Genomic DNA, 21,801 nt, shown 5'->3' with positions numbered 1-21,801 from the left:
GTTGTCGTCGAAGACAGGCCAAGTTCTTGAGCCCGACGCGGAATGGACTGTTGCGGATTCTCACGCACACTTTCCCGGACTGCAGCAATATTTTCAACGGATCTTGCGTTTCGCTGACGTACAGGCACTTTCAGATTTGCCACAGACCCAGTTGCTTCGAATTTGTTTATTAAACGGCGAATTGTGGATTCTGAAGGACGTTCGTCGACACCATAAACTGCACGGAGTGCACGAAACGTTTGACGAATAGAACATTGGTTTTGATAATAATTTTTTACAATTTCGACTCGTTGCTCAGTTGTGTAACGCTCCATAATAAAATGCAGAGACTAACTGAATACGGCTATCAAAGATACCACCTGTGTGACTGTCGACTTCGTCATGCGCTGTTGCCAAACATCGAGCGTTACTATTGGAAAACCCTTTACATTTGATTATCAAATAGCAGAGTTCAAAGGAGGTAAAAAAAATTCTATTGTGTTCAAGAATGCATGACATCATGTGTACTTTCCAAAGAACTAAAAGAGCATATTCTGAAAACTGGTGCCAGTCTGACTTGTACAGCAATGTTCTAACATCTGAAACAAATTTCTGTTGGTCTGATTCTGATGAAATTTGGGATGCCCTGACAAATCTTTTTAAAAGACCAAATATAACATTTCATAAAAATCCATCCACTGGGGACTGAGCTGCTACATACGAATGAACATGGTGAAGACAGTAGACACTTTATGTGAATATGCTTAAAAAGACAAGTTAGGTAATGTATCATTGCATTACATTTCTGGCCTGTTCGATTATCAAATAATATACCTAAGGGGTTAAAACTTCTATTTGTACTCAAGACATGTTTACAAAACCTGGCCATGTGATGTTCATATAATGAGTAGTTGTGAGGTCAGATTTGTGTAACAGTTCATTTTTTTTAAGTGGGGGGATTGTAGAGGAGACATGAGTTAATCTATTGCCATGATACAAAGGCCCAGAGGAATATTCTAAATAGGTGCTGAAATTTTGAAAGGATCAGAGCTGTTATTCAATATTTACTGCCACATCTCTATGAGGGAAATTGGGGGCTATGAAATTAGAATTAGACATAAAATCTCCACAAGGACTAGCAAAATATGTGATGAAAAATTTAGTGGCTGTTCAACTTTTCCTTCTAGAATAATGCCTTAAACATACCTTTCATTTATGCAGATTTCTTTTCAGGGTTGGGACTATAGAAGAGGGTGGAATTTCATTTGGTCTTAAAAGCTTCCGGGACCAACAAAGCATACACTAAAAATTCTGATCTGACTTATCTTTCTGAAATAATGTACAAACATCTGAAAGTAATGGAGGTTTCTATGGGGGAAGGGGGCTGTAGAATCAGAATCGATCCAAGAACCTTCCTAGTGCTAACAGAATATACACTGAAAATTTTATGTTCAGTTTTGACATTTCTTGTCAAGTAGTGGTCAAGCATTTGAAGCGTAATTCCATTTATATGGAATTGTGCTTCAAATTTGTATGGGGAAAAAATTGCTGAATTTTTATTGGTCCAATTTTAATAAAATTTGGGATGCTCTATAAATCTTTCTAACAGAACCAAATATAAAATTTCATTAAAATCCATCCATTAGTGTCGAGTTGAGTTGTTACATGTGAATGGACAGACAGTTGACATAGTGAGGACAGCAGGCACTTTGTGCATCTGTAAATGTACCCAAAAAAGAAAACTATTGGATACACTAAAGAATCTAAGGAAACTAATGTTGTTGTTGTTGGTGATATATTCATATATATGCATTTATTTTGCCAATTATATATTATCAGCCACATAAACAGTAAATGAAAGTTTTACTTGATTTGAGGCCAACTTGATTGAATAAAATTTTTCAAAATAACAAAAAGGTAAACAATCCATAGCAATTATAACCATCTACTAATCATTTGAATGACATGTCATGACCAAATGAGTCAAATGATGTGTCACAATTGAATGGGTAAAATGATATGTCACAATCAAATGGTTTGTCATAACTGAATGAATTGATTGTACCAGCTAAGTTATGCCCATTAGCACTTAATAACTGCTAATAATTTTATGAGTTTGATTAATTGATATTAATAACTACTAATCATTTAAATAATATTATAACTACTGAATATAACTGCTGATCGTTTAAATGATAATACTATGATAAATGATTTGATTTGTTACAATTGAATGAAATCAATGATTTTCATAATTTCTTTATCATTTGAAGGATTTACCTTAATTGAATGAATTGATTATTACCTCTCAATTATGTCTATCGCACTTGGAGAGGTCTATGTTCAAATCCTGAAAAACTCAAATGTTTTGATTTTTTGAGGACAAAGTTTGATTTGTTGTTTAATTGGGTATGTGGTTAGCCAATCTAGGATAGGGGGAATAAAGATTTCCTTTTGAGGTATTCTGAGCTTTTTACCTCATTATTTGGCACACTTATATACTCATATTTAAAGGTCTTTATGCTTGATGGCAAAGATCTCATCTTTTGCCATATGTTCTGTCACTCTTTGTCCAAAGTAGTTGTTGCAAGGAACTTTCAAATGACAACTCAGACTTTATTGCATATTGTTAATTATAAAAGACCATGTAGAAAAACCACATTGCAATAGCTACCTATCATGACCTGAAAAATTGTAGCTGGGGTCAAACATAATAAATGAGGCAACTGAATAGTAACATAAAACTGTAACCATACAATGAAACTGGCATAAAACTAATTGTTGTTTTCTGTCTTCTTGAAGCTTGTTAATAACTGGTAAAGCTATAAATTGCAGTAGGAGAATGGGAAGTGACTGGGAAATAAATATAGTTAAGGGAGAGGTTGGATGAATAGATTGAGTTTATTCAAGATGCCTGTAGTGCCTTGACTCATTGACAAATCATAAAAAGTCAATATCAAGTTGTGTCCAGGCATAACATGATTTAAGATGAATCTCTCTGTGAAATGAAATGTATGATTATTGTGGCATATGAATGGGATCAGCTGTCAGGGTGAGGGGTAAGGATTCAGTGGCAGAAATCTCTTGCTAGGAGACAATTCTAAAATAGGATTAAGAGTATTATATAACAACAGTAATATCATAGTATCTCCTATGCCTTCAATCATGGATTCTGTTTCAGCTGGTTCTGTATCATTTTAAGAACCCACACTGGATCTTCAGTGTGGGTTCCTTATCGAGAGAGAGAGAGAGAGAGAGAGAGAGAGAGAGAGAGAGAGAGAGAGAGAGAGAGAGAGAGAGAGAGAGAGAGAGAGAGAGAGAGAGAGAGAGAGAGAGAGAGAGAGAGATGAGAGAGGAGAGAGAGAGAGAGAGAGAGAGAGAGAGAGAGAGAGAGAGAGAGAGAGAGAGAGAGAGAGAGGAGAGAGAGAGAGAGAGATGAGAGAGAGAAGAGAGAGAGAGAGAGAGAGAGAGATTGTGTAGCCTTTTTTATTTTTTTTGTTTTTTTTTTTTGGAATAGGATAAAGATCAATTGCTGCAAATGATTTGAATTTGAGATATAGGATTAAAAAATTATGAACTTAATATATTTTTTTACATTAATAAGAAAAATGTGAATCTTATTAATTATTAAATTTTCTAATTAATATTTTTTCTTGTTAATGTAATTTGTTTGGTATGTGGTTTAAAAATAAAAAAACATTGAACATTGTTTCTTGCATTTGAACAAAAATTTAAATTTGATTGACTTTTAGAAAAAGTACCATGTGTTCTTGCATTGAGTTTTTTTAAATACATTTTTCCAGATCTCATCCAAATGTAAATGCAGCAGCCGGTGTTTTGGGAATGCGAGAACTTTTTTCTATTCTAGATTTTGTGTATATACCTTCAGGCATTCCAGGCGCTCTACAAAAGCAGTTACAAGCTCTGTATCCTAAATTAAAGGTTGGTTTTCATAAATTATTATTAGGTTACTGTCTTAATATAGAATAAGTGATTATCATGAGTGATAACTTGAAATTAATTATGTAAAGAAATTTTCAGAAATCATTATTTTTATTTATTTATTTTTTTTGCAGGCATTAAGTTATGGAGCAAATCCTGAATCTGTTTTTCGAAATTATTTTCCATCTTATCTTCGAAGATTACAGCCTTCTTGTCCCTCTGGACTGAAACAAGAGGTAAATTTTTATATATCATGGTATATTTTTTTAGAAATATGAGGAATACTTTAAAAGTTTCCTGCCTACCATAGAGAGAATTGAGCATTATGAAAATATATCAACTTTTATTCAACATAGCCACAGTTCTAAGGGCTGTATACTTGATGTAATGTTCCGTTTTTTTTTTTTTTTTTTTTTTTTATGTGTCGACCCTTTATGTAGAACTTAATGTTTCGTTCCTCTAACTGCTTCTTAGTTTCATGAATAGCACTATTATTTGTTCCAAGTGTTGCTCTGTCCAAATGTTTTTTCAGTGCAGAAAACAGATTAATAATCAAAAGTGGTCATATTTGATGAACAGAACAGGTGAGTGTGACCAACATTTATAATCTAAATCATTAATTGCTTCCATGGTTCCTGAGCCTTGTGACTGGAAACATTGTCATGCAGGAATAGGAGCCCTCCCTTTAATTGTTCATGTAACTTCAACAGCAAAGAAGAATAATATTCACTTGTGAGGAATTTACCCTTTTGAATTTGAATGTGTCCCTTTTTGTCTCCTAAACAGCTGATGACATCTTTGAAATTTCTTGTGGCAATTTTTTTTTTATGATCAATTCCTTGTGAACAATATGGACTTAGTCACAGGGTATGCTTATTGTCTCTGCTGTGTGTTGTGAACCAGTCCCACAATCTCTCAAAATCAGGTCATGAACAACATCAATGTTTTCTGTGGTTAACCTAGTCATGGGTAAACCCAGGTTTACCATATGACTAATACTAAATTACATGCATGTAATTTAGTATTAGTCGTATGGTGCATGGAAGTCCTAGGGTATTATTGCCTCATCATAAAAAGAAAACATTGCCTCATCAAAAACTAGGTACTGATCTAGCTGAATTTTAAATTTATCTAAACTTTTTGCCTCAACTGCCCATAAAAAAAAATTTAATATGATCTTGTTTATTTTTAAATAATGAAATATATAGTGGGCCAGAAACTTTTCAAATACCCCTCATATAATTGAGTTATACAATTGGATAATGATGTACAAAGTAGCTATGGAACAAGGAAATGACTTTCAAAGAAAATGAAGAAGCAGTGAATTAATGTGAAATATGAATAACTTTAATTAAACCATGTGAAACTCACGAACAACAGAACTGCTTAATAATTAGTGATGTTTTTGGATTCTTTGTTCAGTCCTGTCTGTAGTGGCGCCTCCGTAGCCAGGTGGGCAGGAGCAGCAGTGCATAGCACACGCTTCTTGATTACACCGGGGTTCAAGCCCGTGACCACCAAATACGAAGGATGTGGAAAGGTCTGGGAATGACCACCGCATATCCCCGGAGCAATATGGCCTTAGTTGCTAATGCTCCTAAAAACCAAAACAACAACATCAATCCTGTCATTAGTCCTAAGAATTAAAATAAAATTAAAACAATATTAAAACAAAATTACTCAAATTATTTTACACGGGGAGCATGTAGAGATTTGTAATCATCTTTAAATGTTATATTTGTTTAAATAAAAATTTATCCCTGGAACTTTTAGTAGAAATCTCTATTGCAATAATAATACTAATAATTGTGAAATATTTAAATATTGTCCTTCATGGCTACTAAGCTAGGGGTTAACAGTGATAATACAATACGTGAAAGAAAAGTTAAAATGAATATATACTAGAGAACATTCAATAAATTGAACATAAGAAAATACATATATGGAAGTATAAAAGGAGATGCAGAAAGTTCAAAGTACAATATGATTACACACGAGTACAATACAATATAGGTAAGTACAAATAATTTTACATTGTAATATGGAACATGTAAGAAACAGATGGTCATAAATCAATTTTGTCCGGAGAGAGTGAGAGTGAGTGAGTGTCTAACCATGTAAAAATGTTAGTAAAAGTACAAAGTGGCATTATGCATTATCATAATAAACAAGTTAGCCTCCTTCATGGCAGATATTTATGTTGGCTTGAAATGGCATTTATGTGAACTTCGAGGAGGAGGATCAGGGACAGATGCAAGGATGCTGCATCTGTCCTCCCTGTCACAAGCAAACTTATTAAGGTCAGCATCCATTGACTGAGCACAGTTTGTTTTGTTTTGGTTTGAAATTTAATTGGTTCGTTTGAGAGCATCTGTAAGGGGAGAAACCTATCAGACAAGTGAAGATGGCTGAGATGTGAGCACAAAGTTGGGACCACTCTGAGGAGGATTCTACAGGAGCGCAAGTCCTAGAATGACGACGCAGAAATCTGGCCAGTGATTATTTTAACAGTTGTGGTATGATGCTTCACCCCAATCAGCGTAGGAACTCTTTGAATTGTAAAAAACTGCAGTTGTCCTTAATTGAGGAGGAAGTTGATGTCTTTTTGCGGTCCATTTTAAGAGCCAAAACTCAGCAGTGAAAAGTGGTTTCATTGTGATAGGGGCAGAAGATACCCATGCCTCTGCAGCATATTAAAGTAGAGAGAATGACATCCAAAATATACTGAAAATGCTATTTGGCAATCTGTCGAATTAATGGATAAACGTCTGTCGAAGTTTATCCATGTGATTATTGAAGCACAGCTTGCGGTCACACACAACCCAAAGATCTGTACTTATGTTGAACTGTATGCTATGATATACTGTATGCTGGACTTATTAAGATCAGCATCCAATGACTGGGCACATGAGAACATCTGAAAGAGCAGAAACCTATCACACAAGAGAGGACAGCTGAGACGTGAACACAAAGTTGGGGGCTGCTCTAAGGGGACTCTCTAAGAGCATAAGTCCCAGAATAATAGTGCAGAAATCTGTTTTTTTAACAGTCGTGGTAAGATGCTTCACCCCAATCAGCATGGGGAGTCTTTCAGTTTGTAGTAAACTGGCCACTGCAGTTGTCCTTAATTGTCGAGGAAGTTTATGTTTGTTTGTGGTCCATTTTAGCAGCAAAAAGTGGCTTCATTGTGCTAGGGGCAGATGCCCCTAGCACAGTGAAGACCAATGCTATTTTGCATGTACACCAATGCTATTAATATATGTACACCAATAATATTCAGAATGCTATTTTGAATATTGAATTTGAATATTTGAAAATTTGAATTTGAATATTTGAAAATTTGAATTTGAAAATTTGAATATTTTGAATATGCAAGTATACATGCACCTGTTCTTACTCTTAGATACCCTAACACAGCCCATGTATTTATTTGTTTCATGATGATTTCCACCACTCCCTGAAACCCCCAGCACCCTGCTCTCCAGGCTGCTGCTCATTTTAATAGAAGCAGTGCAAGAATCACTTTCACCTCTGCTTGTGGCTACTGTTAATCTATTAGTCTTTGTATCCCCCCCAAGCTAGCAGTTTTCCGACCCACCTAACTCTGCCTTGATAGCATCAGCAAATATTCTTGTACCCTTTCTATTTACGTGTATCCCATCCTTGTAGAAGCAGTCTCTCCTGTTTACAAGCACAACCACACTGAGAAAAATTTTACCCTATGAGCCTTTCACAATCTCTCCAGGGCTGAAGTGATTGACAAGGCTCTCATCATGACAATGAGTATTGTCATGATGAGAGCATCTTCCTTCCTATTGTGTCTGGGCATGGGGCTTACAATACCAGTCAAAATCTTAATACCGGTATTTTGGTATTTTTAATTTATGAAACCGGGATACCGGTATTAATACTGGTATTCCAAAAACAAACATTTTTATCAATAAATTTTTATGACAATTAGGTGCAATAAAGCAAGGAAAAAAAAGAAGTACTGTAATTACATGAATTCATGTTTTAAATAAACTTTTATTGCAATAATAAATATTCTGAAAAAAAAAATCATTAAAATACAGTTATTCTAAAAACAAAAAAAATACATATTGTTACTGCAAAGTGTAGTAGTTATGTTTAAGCATTGACACTACCTGTCCGAATAAAGTGAGCTCTTAAGAAACATAAACAATCAATAGTATGATCATTTAAAATGGATCTAATTTTGGTACATACAGTATTTGATTAGCGGCAGAAAATGCCCTTTCGGATTCTATTCTGGTACTATTGTACTGAGATAATCGTAGATGATCTCAGTCCATATTTTCTAGGCTTTGAACTTTTTTAGCAAAATTAGTTAAAAGTATTTCATTAATTTCTGACTCAAGTTCATTTTTTAAAATCTCATTGGAGTCAGGCAATTTCTTATTTTGGAAAGAATTTGCAGAACACTGATGTTCTGTTCCATGTTGGTCTTCCCTGGTTGAATTATGTTCCTCATTTTCTGAAGGAGAAAGATGTTTTATTAAGCGAAGTATAATTTTCACTGTAGTATCTTTACTGAGTCTGGGAGAGAGCAAGGAGTGCAGTTAAGGAATTCTTCACGTATATAAATGCAAAGAACAGAAGGACAAATCAGATTGAACCCTTATGTAATGGACGTGGGACAGTATTAGATACCACAGCTGAAGTTGCAGATGAACTCAACAGTTACTTTGCATCGATATTTACATAAAAAAAAAACCCTTTGTGTCAATCAGATATTATGGAAGTGAAGTTGAAAAAAATGTAATTAATGATGTTGATATTTCAAATGATTATTTAATGAGAACTTTCGTGCCTACAGGCGAGTAAGACTCCTGTGGTTGATGGCATATACCCTATAATCTTAAAGGAGGCAGCAAGTGAGTGCATTGAACCATTAAGGCTAGTTATGAGAGCATCACTGGACTCAGGAGAGATTCCGTTGGATTGGTGTAAACTGGAACATAGAGGTGGTTCTAGGAGTGTAACGGGAAAGTACCGACCGGTCAGTCTAACTTCAGTAGTAGGGAAAATCATGGAGGCAATGATCAAGGGTGGAATTCTGGATCATTTAGATGGAAATGGAATTCTGTAAGATACACAACATGGTTTTGTAAAGGTAAAATCATGTTTAATTAATCTGGTTAGCTATTTTGACAGGGTCACTCAAGAGCTGGACTTTGTGAATAATTTCGACATTGTTTATTACGATTTCAGCAAAGCATTTGACTCAGTCCCACATGAGTGGTTACTTTATAAGTTGGAGCAGGCTGGAATCATAGGGAAAATCCTTAGATGGATAACATGATGGCTTGAGGGCACCAGGCAGATGGTTGTGATAAATGGTTATTCCTCCGATTAGGTTAATGTAAGAAGTGGGGTTCCCCATGGATCAGTATTGGGACCACTGTTTTTTTTTTGATTATTTTAAATGATATCTATGAAGGGATGGAGGGTGTGAGGTCCTGCGACTTGCAGAGTATGTAAAGATCAGTAGAGTAGTTAATGATCGCCGCCAAGCAGAGCTTTTTTCAGAGTGACCTAGATAGACTTCCGGGATGGTCAGAAAAGTGGCAGCTATGCTTTAATTCAGCAAAATGCAAGGTCTTACACCTGGGGAACAGCAACCCCAAAATAACTTATACACTTGGTGGAGTTGAACTAAAGTCAGTAGTGGAGGAATGGGACTGGGGATTTACGATACGGTCAGACATGAAGTTGTCCGAGAATTGTGGGCAAGTTGCGATGTTGCATGGTGTCCTATCGATGATTTATCGAACATTTGCTAGTAGAAAAAACAATGTCATAATCACATAAAGGTGATTTATAACCTTTATGTGATTAAATTATAAACAATTATTTTTTTTAATTAGTACCGAAAAACTGGTATATTTTGTATCAATACTGGAAAAAAATATCAGGGATCCTGGTATTCGAGATCCCGGGATCCCTGTATTGTAAGCCCTGTCTGGACAGAATTACAGACACTTTCAAATTTTACCATAACTCATGACTTTTTTTCAACATTGACCTGTACTTGTTAAGTAAATCTGCAAATCTACTTTTAATGTCATTAGTGCCAATATGTACAACAGTATCACCCTTTGTTCCCTTAAAAGATGATATCTGCTCTAAAATGTCATCAACTTTTGCCCCTGGCAGACATACCCTGATTCTATTCCACCTATCCTTTTTACACAATATGTTATCTATCTCCCTGACAGTGGAGTCACTGACAATAACTAGCTTTTGTGGGACTAGCGCATTCTGCCTTGGAGATTGCTGCTGTGTTGCTCGATGCACAAGAGTGAGCTCTGCCACTGAATTGGGCATCTGAGAGCTTGATGGGTCCCTCACTTTAATACCTTTGAGGCATCTACCTGATTGTTCAAACTCTCATAGGCTCCCATCAGAACGCTGAGTTGGTGCCTAATTTCTTGACTCTCTCTGCACCTAGCACACACACACACACACACAAAGACATCCTCCTTGGCTAGATCATGTCCTGTTTCAGAAAGGTCCGCAAACATTTTACAAATCGCACATTTTTTTTTATGCTGTGTTGCATTGGAGAATCCTCCCCCTCGGTTCTCTCCTGAGTCACAGCACTCCTGCTACTTGTGCCCATTGCTTTGCTGTTCTAGTCTGGGGCATGATATCTGATTGAATACTATTGATTAACAATGAAAATTAATAAGATTAATAAATTTAATTAATTAATTATCAATACTACGCTATCTAATAGATTCCTAAATGCAGTGATACATATTACACTATCTAGTTTTATTTTAGTGCTACCTATTTACCACAATTAAAAATTTGAATTCCCTACTACTCACTCTATGCCAGTGTTTCCAAAGCTTTTTTAGTCACAGAACACTTTTCATCTCACAACATTTTCACGGAACACTTATGAAACACAAGTTTAGCGGGAGCCAAAGAACTGTTGCTAATATTTTATTACATGTGATGCACTGTGCATCAGGAGCATCTTTATTTCCAACACATGTAAAGCCAAAAGTTAAATAACTGTCATTATACATTTGTTTTGGTCTTTTATTAGTTGTTTTATTAGTTATTACTTGTTTTTTCACTTCGGATATCTGGGGAACAAAAGGCTGCGATTGTTCATCCTCATTTTGAAGTGTGACAATATTGTGTTCGTTTTCATCAACCACAGTTGCACTACTAGAAGTACTTTGCTTCTCATTTTAAAGTTCCTTTTTTCAATCACAAATCCATGGTCACATATTTTAATAATAATATTTCAAAATACTAATAATTATCAAAAAAAAAGATTTGTACAAGGAAGTGAGTTTAGTTATGATATCGGTTCGCTTCCTCCTCTCCTTCAACCCAGGCTAAATCGGATATGAATGGCATACTAGATCACCACATTGCAACTTTTTCATAGATCACCACATTACTTCTATGCATACTTCTCTATTCAAAGCCCATGAAAAAGAAAGTGTTCCCTGGTCTATTTGATTATTAATCTATGCCAGTACATTAATAAACAAAAAAAAATATGTTAAATATTATAATGATACAAAAGTGATGTACACTACAAATATGCAAAATTTATTTATTTTATTATTTTTTAATTATTAATTATGATTTTTCGCAGAACACTTGTTCACATCTCACGGAACACTAGTGTTCCATGGAACACAATTTGAGAAACGCTGTTCAATACTATAACAATGGTGGCAAGATTCGAACGATACAATGGTTTTATGTATATTAAGTAGTAATGTACAAAATCTCTATCTAAATTAAAAGTTAAAATAATGAGCATAACTAGGACTATAAAGCTACTTATAAAGTATGATATAATATGAAAATTAAGAAAATAAAATGGCAAAAAACTTATGATTTCTTGGAGTTTGAAATTCACAGCTTGCACTTGTGATGACACTCCTAGATGAAAAGTATCTAGGGGTAATACAGTTAAACATGAAGTTTTCTCTCTTTGGTACAGTAAGGCTACTACGATGGCACACAAATTTCTCTCTGTGGTATCCAGAAATTTTTCAAGTGGGGATAAAGAGATAATTATTTTGCCATACAAAGCAGTGATCAGACCACATCTGAATATTGCATATAGGTCTAGAAATCTCATTTCAAGAAAGATATTGACTTGCTTGAAAGGGTACAAAGACAGCAACAAGACTTGTGAATGCACTGGCATATTTTTAGTGGAAGAGATTACAGGTAGTTCCTGACTTTATGAGTTAATTTGTTCCTAGCGCGCACTCATAAAGGGAAAACTTGTAAAGTGGGAATTTATTTTCCATAGACATAACGTTAAAAATAGGGGTTACATTATCAACAATGAAATTAGTTAGCTAATTAGTTTGTTTAAACAGTAATTGATTTCTCCAAAGGAAAAAACGTAGCCTGTAAAATCAAGCAAATTATAATAATAGAGAAATTATTTATGACTTACAAATGTTAAAGAATGTTTATTCTTCATCATCGACTAAATGCACACTCGTTGATCACTCATTATTGGCTCGGCATTCATTGGTTTGCTGCACAAGGAGTCGTCTTCTTCAGAAATGCTTTTAGAGGCGTTTATTTCCAAGATAATCTTCTCTTTTCTTTTTAAATTTCAATAGCATACATAAGCATTTTTTTAACGGAACGCACAAATTGCAACTAAACACAATTTGCTTGGAGTAACAAGTTTACAAAGCTTAAAAAAAAAAAAGGAATAAAGATTAGATTCTGAAAATTTATTTATGTTTTTATACTATTGAAGATTTCAGTAAAGGGAAAACACATTTCACCATAATAACGTAAAAAAACCACACAATTCCAGCTATCAGTATTTTCGCAAATGCAATAAGATCAAGTTTACTACTCGTTTATAATTGATTGCACTAACAGAAAAGCCCAATAAACTGGAAAGTGCAAATTGTTTTTATTGTTTTACGGTCATTACTTCCACAAATGTGCTTTAGAAAAATATCACAAAGCTGTTCAAAATTGGTTCTTATAACAGAACATATGATAATGATGTAAGTGTAGTGCATATTAATGATTTGAATTGGTAACTAATGCAATTTACACCATAAAAACTACCTTTTAGAGAGTTATATAGCGAAAATTTCAACTTCCGATGTCATGGAACGAATTACCAAAAAACAATGTTATATAGCGAAAATTTCAACTTCCAATGTCATGGAACGAATTACCAAAAAACAATGTGTCATTGGGTTCACATTACGATATTTTCACAATACAGCTCTGGAACGGATTAATATCGTAAAGCAGGATGCACTGAATTGTATAGCTATGCGCGTGGTTTGAAATGCAATATTTATGAATGTGTAACGTCAATTTTTTGCAATTAATGTTCATATTTTCGATTTTGTTGATACTTTATACTTGAAAAAAAAAAAAAAAAAAAACTCTTAAACCCGGGAACTCGTAAAGCAAAAACTCATAAAGTGGGAACTACCTCTATAGTTTTCTAAGCTTTGAAGTTTGGCAGCTAGACATCTGTGTGGGAATCTAAAGGTGTTTAAGGTGTTAAGAAGGCTTTGCAAACTTAATGATGGGAGCATATTTTATCTTTCTAGGATAATCAAAGAGGACATAGATTCAAATTATGGAAGATAATTGTGGATATAAGAAAATTTGCTTTTAGTCAGACTTATCAGGGGTTGGAAATGTAGATTAGCTTGGTATTTGGAAGGGTGAAATTAGGGAAAGAAACTTTTTTTTTTTTTATAATAATTTATTATAGTAACTTATAACATTTAACTCTATTTTCTTTTTTACTTGTTGCCTTTGCAGTCATTGATGAATTATAGAAACATGGCAAAACATCTGATTTCCATCTGTATATAATTTTCAATGGGTCAAAATAAACAGATATTTAGATTTCTTGTAGGTTAAAAGTGCTTCATTCTGTCTTTTATTATATTTACTTTACTTATGCTCCTCATGAAACATCTAAAACACCATTATTTTTATGACAGATGCTTCATGTGTTGTTTCCTTGTATCATTCTGCCACTTTAATATTAATACCAATTGCTTTAAAATCGTGTTTCTTTTTGAAGTCAGATACTTTAGATGTTGATATTAAAGGATAGTTTTACTTCATAATTAATGAATATGTTTTGCATATTTTCTTAGCTTCTTTCCAGTTTAGTGACATGTCTCACTTTAGACTGCCAGTGCTATAGTGTCTGGAGGCAGTTATATACAAAACACCTTGTTCAGTCCAGGTATGTAGCATTTTTCTTATTTATTATAATTTTTTGAAAGAGTTTGTTTTGTTGATTGTGTGTACGATATCTAGACAATTCCTTGGGGGCATTCTTAGTATCTTCTTCTTCTTAGCCATTACTGTCCTACTCCTGGGCAAAGACCTCTCCCAAAATCTTCCATCTTTTTCTGTCCTGTGTCATGGTTGGCCAGTTTCCTCCTGCAAACTCCTTCAACTCATCACACCATTTCCTTTTTTGTCGACCTCTGTTTCTATGTTCTTCCAGTGGTATTCATTCAGTTGCAGCTTTACTTCATCTGTTATCTTCTTTTCTCATGATATAATCTGCTCATTTCCATTTTAGATGTTTTGCTTCCATTATAATTCCTTTATACCAGTTCTTTTATGTAATTCCTCATTTCTAACTCTATTTTTGCGTGGCAGGCCCAACATGCTTCTTTCCATTGCTCTTTGTCCTACTTGTAATTTTCTTTCTTGCACCTTAGTAAGGGACCAGGTTTGTGCTCCGTAGGTAAGTATAGTATTTATACATGTATTTAAGAGCTTTCTTTTTAGACAAACCGGCAATTCTCCCTTCATATAGTCCCAAAGCATCCAGTATTTTTTCCAGCCGTTTTTCAACCTCATATTGGTCTCATGAAAAGATAGAATTATAATGGGATACTGTTGGTAATTTGTCATGATTTTTGTCTTTTCAAGATTGATATCTAAGCCAGCAGTTTCACTTTCCTTCCTTAATTCATCTAGCATTTCTTGCAATTCCCGTGCATCTTCTGAGAGCAAAACAATATCGTTGGCAAATCTTAGATGGCTTAGTTTCTTTTCCAAGGTATTAATTCCTTTTTCTCAGTTTAGATTTCTGAAAATATATTCTAGTGTAGCTGTAAATAGTTTCGGTGAGATTGGGTAGCCTTGTCAAACTCCTCCTTTTGATCTGGAAAATACATATAATTTTATTTTATTTGGTTTTATTAATAATTCTTTCACAGTTTAACTCACAAGTTTGTTCTATTTTCAGTTCTCTTATGAGTTATTTATTAGAGCAGTGGGAGAAGCTCCCATCATCATTTCCTCGCAAGCTACTTAAGGAAACTTTATCTGCATTCCGGGTAACAAATGATGAACTGAATGCACAACATAAAAGTGGTCAGGATGGCCTTGCTGACTCTGTTAAATACTGTGATGTAAGTACTGGCATTATTAAAATTATGATTCAGTTAGATTGTTTACATACAGGGTGAAACAGGGAAATGGGCAATTTTAAAACTAGATAATTAAATAAAAATGTATATTTGCCAAATTACAAATATGCCATCTTAAAGTATAGAATGCCATTTATTTTTTCAAGATGATATTCTCAAGGTGATCTCTGTCTCTGCGCAGGCATTCTAATTTTCCACGCACATTACTCATGATGTAGTATCTCCAAAGGAATTCCATCAGTTTATTCACAGATTCTTTCTTTAAGCTTTTTAATATTGTGTGGGCAATGAGAGTACACCTTGCTTCTTAAGTGCCTCTATAAAAAAAAAGTCACATGCTGACAAGTCTTGAGGACCTTGGAGGCCAAAAAATGTCACCACTTCTTGAGGTGATGGCTATGAAAAAGCAGTTATACAGCATCCACTGATCCTGATTGTATGAGACATCACGTTATCGTTTCGAAATCAGTTTGGCCTCATTAACTTGAGGAAACCCAGTAGCTAGTTCATTAGTGAGAAAAGTTGCAAGTTAATTCTTGTGGTACCTTTGTACCTTGTAAGGATGGAACTTTAAGTCCTGGTGCAATATTCATTGTACATTCCACATTCCTATTGGATAAGTTCAACAACAATGCATGCTGGCATGCAGAACACTTTGGACTCCATATGAGAATGTCCTAATAGCTGTGATATTTTCTGGTGTATGGGCTTTTTATTTTGCCTGGAAGCAACTTTTTGAGAGCAGAACCAGTTTCTTCAAAATTATATACAGTTGGTCGTCAACTTACGACCGACTTCTGTTCTGACTGACAGGTCGTAAGTCTGGTCATATGATCTGGTCATATGTCGGCCTTATATTTATCAACAGTATTTTTTAACCTTTCTAATCTTTTATCATCTTTATAATTTATTTTTACAATATTTTAAATTTTTATCATCTTTTATTTTTCATTTTAAATACAGTAATGTTTTTATCTTTTACTTAGCGATACTGTACATACCTTCGTTTCTACGCCTAGGCTCTCTCTCTCTATGAGGTTAAATTCAAACCTTCTCTACATTTTAATTGGTTTATTATTAATACTGTTTATAAAAAAACAAAACTACAATCTATAATCATATTGTACATAATGTGAAAAATAATACTGTACATAATGTACTGTAAACATAAAAATACAATCTAGAATTAATGTAAAAATTAATACAAATGAAATTTACAAAATCAATTTTTAATCTTTGCTTGTGCTGGGTTGTGCATCGTCAGTGTCATGTTCTTGGGTTGAGGTAGGAGATGTTTATTTATAGAGACATTATGCAAAGCAAATCTTTTTTTAAAACGCTTAAACCACCCAATACTAGCCTGAAAATCTTCTGCGTAATTGTCTCCGGCATGTGATTTTAAACTCTGAAACAAACTTCTAGCCTTTGCTTGCACTGTGTGAAGGCTCATGGGTGTATTTTTTTTAATTAAATTTTCCATCCACATAAACAACAATTTCTCCATTTCATGGATGGGTTCCTGTCATTGTTTGGTTAAAATTGTAGACTTAATAGGTGCAGAACCTTTCACAGCTTCCCGAATTCTTTCTTTGTCCTTAAGTATCGTCGATACCGTGCATGGAATGTGATAACTTCAAGTCACATGCTATTGTATTCACTTTCTTTCCACCTTCATACTGCTGGATAATTTTCATTTTACACTCTAAATCAATAGTTTTCCTTGACTTCTTAGCTGGCGTATATGTAGATGAAGTCATTTTCCTTTTACTAAACATTTTATGGGTATTTCAGTAGAATTTTAATTAATACACCACACGCAACATATGCTTGAAAGCGACTGGGTGTATGTGAGAGAGAGCGACTGAGTGTATGTGCCTGGTGCTGTCCTCAGGCCTCCCATCATTGATATGCCTCCTCACCTGGGTTATGGGTGTCCTCGGTAGTGACTTCCTGATTTATTATTTTTTTTTGTGGTCGTAAGTTGCATAGGTCGTAAGTCGACGACCAAGTGTATTCATGTTTTAAGGGTATGAGCAGATGGTACAGGATCTTGATGCTTAAGCATGAATGTATCATAAAATAAACATCGAAAGGCCTTGTAACTGTCATAGTTTTTGTGAAATGCCTTGGCAGTGAAAACACATTGTGCGTTACTCCACTGTTCCACGGTTACTAAATGGCACGATATGAACAAGGATGATGCAATCCAGAAAACTAGTTTTTAAAATTGTCCATTTCCCTGCCCCAATCTGTATTAGGAGATATATCTACAATTATTCTCCACAATTTTCTGAGATGAAAATTCCTAACAGTTTCCTGCTGAATGCATTTTATATTCAGGCAGAAAACATATATAAAATGAATGTTAAAACAGTTACATAGATAAACTGAAGAATTGGGTAAGAAACCTTTATTAACATCTGTAAAAGGACTTTCGAATTAATTTGAAGGTCCTTTTACAGATGTATTAATGTTGTACTTCTATTAATCTTTCCATCATACTTGATGATGAATTTTCTCAGTGAATGAAGATTAAATGAAAGTAAGGAGAAATGAAAGAATTAACAAAGTTAGGGTATCACATGTGTTTCTATTTTGTCGCTTGAAAGTTTGGTCTGTTAATAAATTTCAGAGAAACTCAGCTTATAATAATAAAGACATCTTTCTAAGGTGTTGTGGCACTGCCTGAGTAAAACTTATTGCAGGTAAGGTATGCTAAACTTCATTGAGAGGATGTTAATGTGCTGTGCAGTGTTTTGTATCAGACTTTTAATTTTTGTTTTATAAGGAAAATATAATACAAATATTAGTGTCATGGAAGATGCATCTTCATTCAAATTTATATGTAGAGGAAAATTTTGTAACGGACGGTAAGTGATCAGATGTTCATATGGAGAAATGGTAGACAGAGGGTGGTAGCAAGGTTACCTAATAAGTTAAATGGTTCCTCTGTTGAGGAACTTCTATTTTACACCCACAATTCATAACATAAATAAGTTTTATTAATATTATAGGATATGTTTTGTGAACCGGAGAATATAGTACTGACTTTATATATTAAAACTGTGAAAACCTGTCTGTTATGTACTTTTTCATTGTGCGTTTTTAAAAACTGAATAACAATTAACCAAATTCTTCAGTCAAATTTTATAAATCTTTGAGATAGTGTGGGCATTTACTTTATCAAGTGTTTTTTAGAAATCTATTAGGTAAAATTTTATATATATATATATATATATAGATATATATATAATATAAGTGTGTATGAATAGATATATTAGATAAAGTATGCATAGATGTAGGTGAAAATTACACAAAGTGTCAGTGACTAGAAGAGTAAGGATAGTAGAAAAAGAAATATAGTAGATATGTAAAAGGAGAAAGAATGTTAATATCTTAAAAGTTATGATGAATTAAGAAAATTATGGGCTGAATTACAAAGCCAATAGGAGGTGAGTGAAGTGTAAAGTAAAATTATTAATAATAAGGTAAAGTACAATACAAATAAAATAAAAAGTGGTAGAGCTGTCATCAGATATGGGGGGACATATTTAGGTAAAAGTCAAATACAGGTAAGGCAAATATGCAGAATCTGATGTCAGCGAAAGTAAATATTGATACATGGTCAGGTATTTCGTAGCCGAGTGGTCAGGAGCGGGAGTGCAGTAGCACACGCTCTTTGAGTAGACTGGGGTTCAAGCCCCTGACTGCTGAATACGGTCGATCTGCCAACCCACACTGGACCAGCGTGGCAGATTATGGTCCAGTTCCCTCAGCATGAATTGTTGAGGAGGCTTCCATCCTGCAGTGGGTTGATAATGGCTGCACTTTACCTTTTTTTTTTTTTTTTTTTTACCAGGTATTTCATCAGAGGACTACACCTGACCATGTATCAGGAACTGCGTTTCTATACTTGTCCATAGTAATAGAAGAAAGGTGAAAGGCCAAAAAAAGCAAAAAAAAAAAAATATGAAATTAGCATATTCTTATACAGTATGGACAAGGTAGTCCTAACATAGTGTCAATTATTAAGGTAAGGATCAAGTTAGAATAAAATATAGTTAAGTGTTTTCAGATTGGAAAAGGTGTTTTTAATAAAAATATGTAGAGTTTTGTGTAGGATTTAAATGTAGTAATTTTGTGGAAATTAGAATTAAGTAATTTGGAACAAGCACGTGGTATAGGGTAAGGTATTAAATTGAGAATAGGGAAGGGAAAAAGGAGTAGTTAAGTAAATAAAGACGAAAATAGTGATAGGAGGAGAATAGTAGGAACATCCGTATCACCCTCATATACACTAATAGTTTTACAAATGGGAAGAAAGGTAGAAATAGATAGTAGAAAGATAAAAAGCAAAGAAAAAGTTGTTAAATCACACTGGGGTTGTGAAGCCCAACCTTATAGTAAGGACTCTGGCTTTCTAAGCATTAGTATAAAAGGGAGCTAATAGCAAATGCTTGTATTGCGAGGAAAAAGCAGGCGCAAAAAATATGTAAGTCGAAACATGCTAAGAAACGAAACAAAAACGAAACCGAAAGTATAATAAGAAAGTGAATGATACCTGGAGTAGCAGAAGAAAGCTGGTTGGGAAAATAAAACGTAGCTGAAGGAAAAAAGGCGGGGAAATGCAGTGCACATATTTAGTAGAGTAGATGAATGTATGTCAACCATAATCACATTAGTAACATAGCTATATGATGAAGCAATTTATAGCAGCATAACAGACTTAATAGAGAGCTCTGAAAAAATGGGAAAAGATGGGAAAATAGTGACCTCAATTTTTTCATATTTTGAAACATGAAATGCTTGGAGATACATAAGATTAGCACTGGAAAAAAGAAATGTGGTTGGAATAATAGGACTTTACCATAATAAAGTCCTAAGATATACAAAAATAAACATATAACAGTTCATAGATAAATAAAAAGCATTGAACAAAGCGGTGATAAAAAGAATGCAAATCAAAATTAATAGAGAGTAGACCAAGTGATATATATATGGCCACAATATATTAAGTTAACAATTGAAATTGTATAATCACATAAATCGAAAAATTACCAATTAGGGGAGTAATTGCTTACATATCTAAGCATAGAAAGGAGGAAATAAGTGAAGAATCATATAATGTTCTGAGATAGAGAAAGGTTAGATTAATAATTACAATCTGTAGTTCAAAATGGAGTGAAGCAATATTGAAGTGATATCAGTAATCATTATTGTAATTGATGGAATGTCTTAAATGAAAAGGTGGTTTCAGGTATAAATTCAAAGGTGAAAGGGTGTAGTAAGAATACAATGTTGAAAGGACAGTAAGTAAGTCCAAGGATACAGAACTAGTTTAAATCCAGTGATGAAAGAACATGAAATAGTTCCAAGGATCATCATCATCAGCCATTTTCAATCCATTGCAGGATGAAGGCCTCTCCAGCAACTTTCCAGTTCCTTCTGTTTTGAGCACTGGCCATCCATTTACTACCCAAAAACTCATGAATTTCATCTATCCATCTCCACCTTTGTCTTCCAGGTTTTCTTCTAGCTCCTCTTGGGTACCATTCTGTTATTTTCTTAGTCCATCTGTCATCATGTCTTCGAGCTATGTGTCCTGCCCAAGGCCATTTTAGTTCTTTAGTTTTGATAAGAATGTCCTTTACTTGAGTTTGCTGCCTAATCCATGTGTTTCTCTTCTTATCTAACAGTCTGATTCCCAATATAATTCGTTCCATTCTTTGCTGTGTAGTTCTCAGCTTCTCTTCCATTCTTTTGGTGAGTGCCCAAGTTTCACTTCCATAAGTCATGGTGGGGAGTATACATTGGTTCATTATTTTACGTTTCAGACAAACTGGGATATTGCTCTTCAGTATGTGACTATATTTCCTGAATGCTATCCATCCAAAATTTATTCTTCTCTTGACTTCCAGCCATTTATCATTATTACAGCTAATAACTTGTTCCAGATAAGTGTAAAGTGTATTTAGGGTCATACAGCACCAGGGGTTTCCCCCATCTCCGCTTTCCCAGATAAGTATATGACTTCACCTTTTCAATTACTGCTCCTTCAATCATTATTTCCCTTTCTGTGGCATACTTGTTCATCATTACTTTTGTTTTAGCCATATTCATCTTTAGTCCAAAATCCTTACTATCTGTGCATAACTGATTAAGATTTTCCTCTTAATTCTTTGGGATTGTGGCTTATGACCACTATGTCATCTGCAAATCGTAAATGGTTTAGGTACTTTCCGTTCACATTGACTCCTTTCTGTGACCAGTCTAATCTTCTGAAAGCTTCCTCAAGGGCAGCAGTAAACAGCTTCGGAGATATTGTGTCTCCTTGTTGAACTCCTTTCTCAATTTTAAATTTCCTACTGTCTTTGTCTAGTCTAATAAAAGAGGTAGCATTCTCATATATTTTCTTCAAAAT

At 34.3% G+C, this 21,801-nt stretch overlaps 1 protein-coding gene across 1 annotated transcript in view; it reads left to right on the top strand.

Annotated features, from left to right (window-relative positions):
• Tmem214 (Transmembrane protein 214) overlaps positions 1-21,801 on the top strand; it is a 145,577-nt gene that overhangs the window by 39,366 nt on the left and 84,410 nt on the right. Inside the window, exons 8-11 of the mRNA XM_090371232.1 lie at positions 3,783-3,921; positions 4,056-4,157; positions 14,085-14,176; positions 15,197-15,362. Coding sequence (XP_090227358.1) covers positions 3,783-3,921; positions 4,056-4,157; positions 14,085-14,176; positions 15,197-15,362 — 499 coding nt within the window. The remainder of the gene's footprint in view (positions 1-3,782; positions 3,922-4,055; positions 4,158-14,084; positions 14,177-15,196; positions 15,363-21,801) is intronic.

The sequence above is a fragment of the Mastigoproctus giganteus genome, chromosome 4 (assembly GCF_048544385.1).
Source record: "Mastigoproctus giganteus isolate SK-2022 chromosome 4, ASM4854438v1, whole genome shotgun sequence".
NCBI lineage: Eukaryota > Metazoa > Arthropoda > Arachnida > Uropygi > Thelyphonidae > Mastigoproctus > Mastigoproctus giganteus.
Note: the sequence above shows the minus strand (reverse complement) of the source record. Positions and strands in the feature narration are given on the sequence as shown.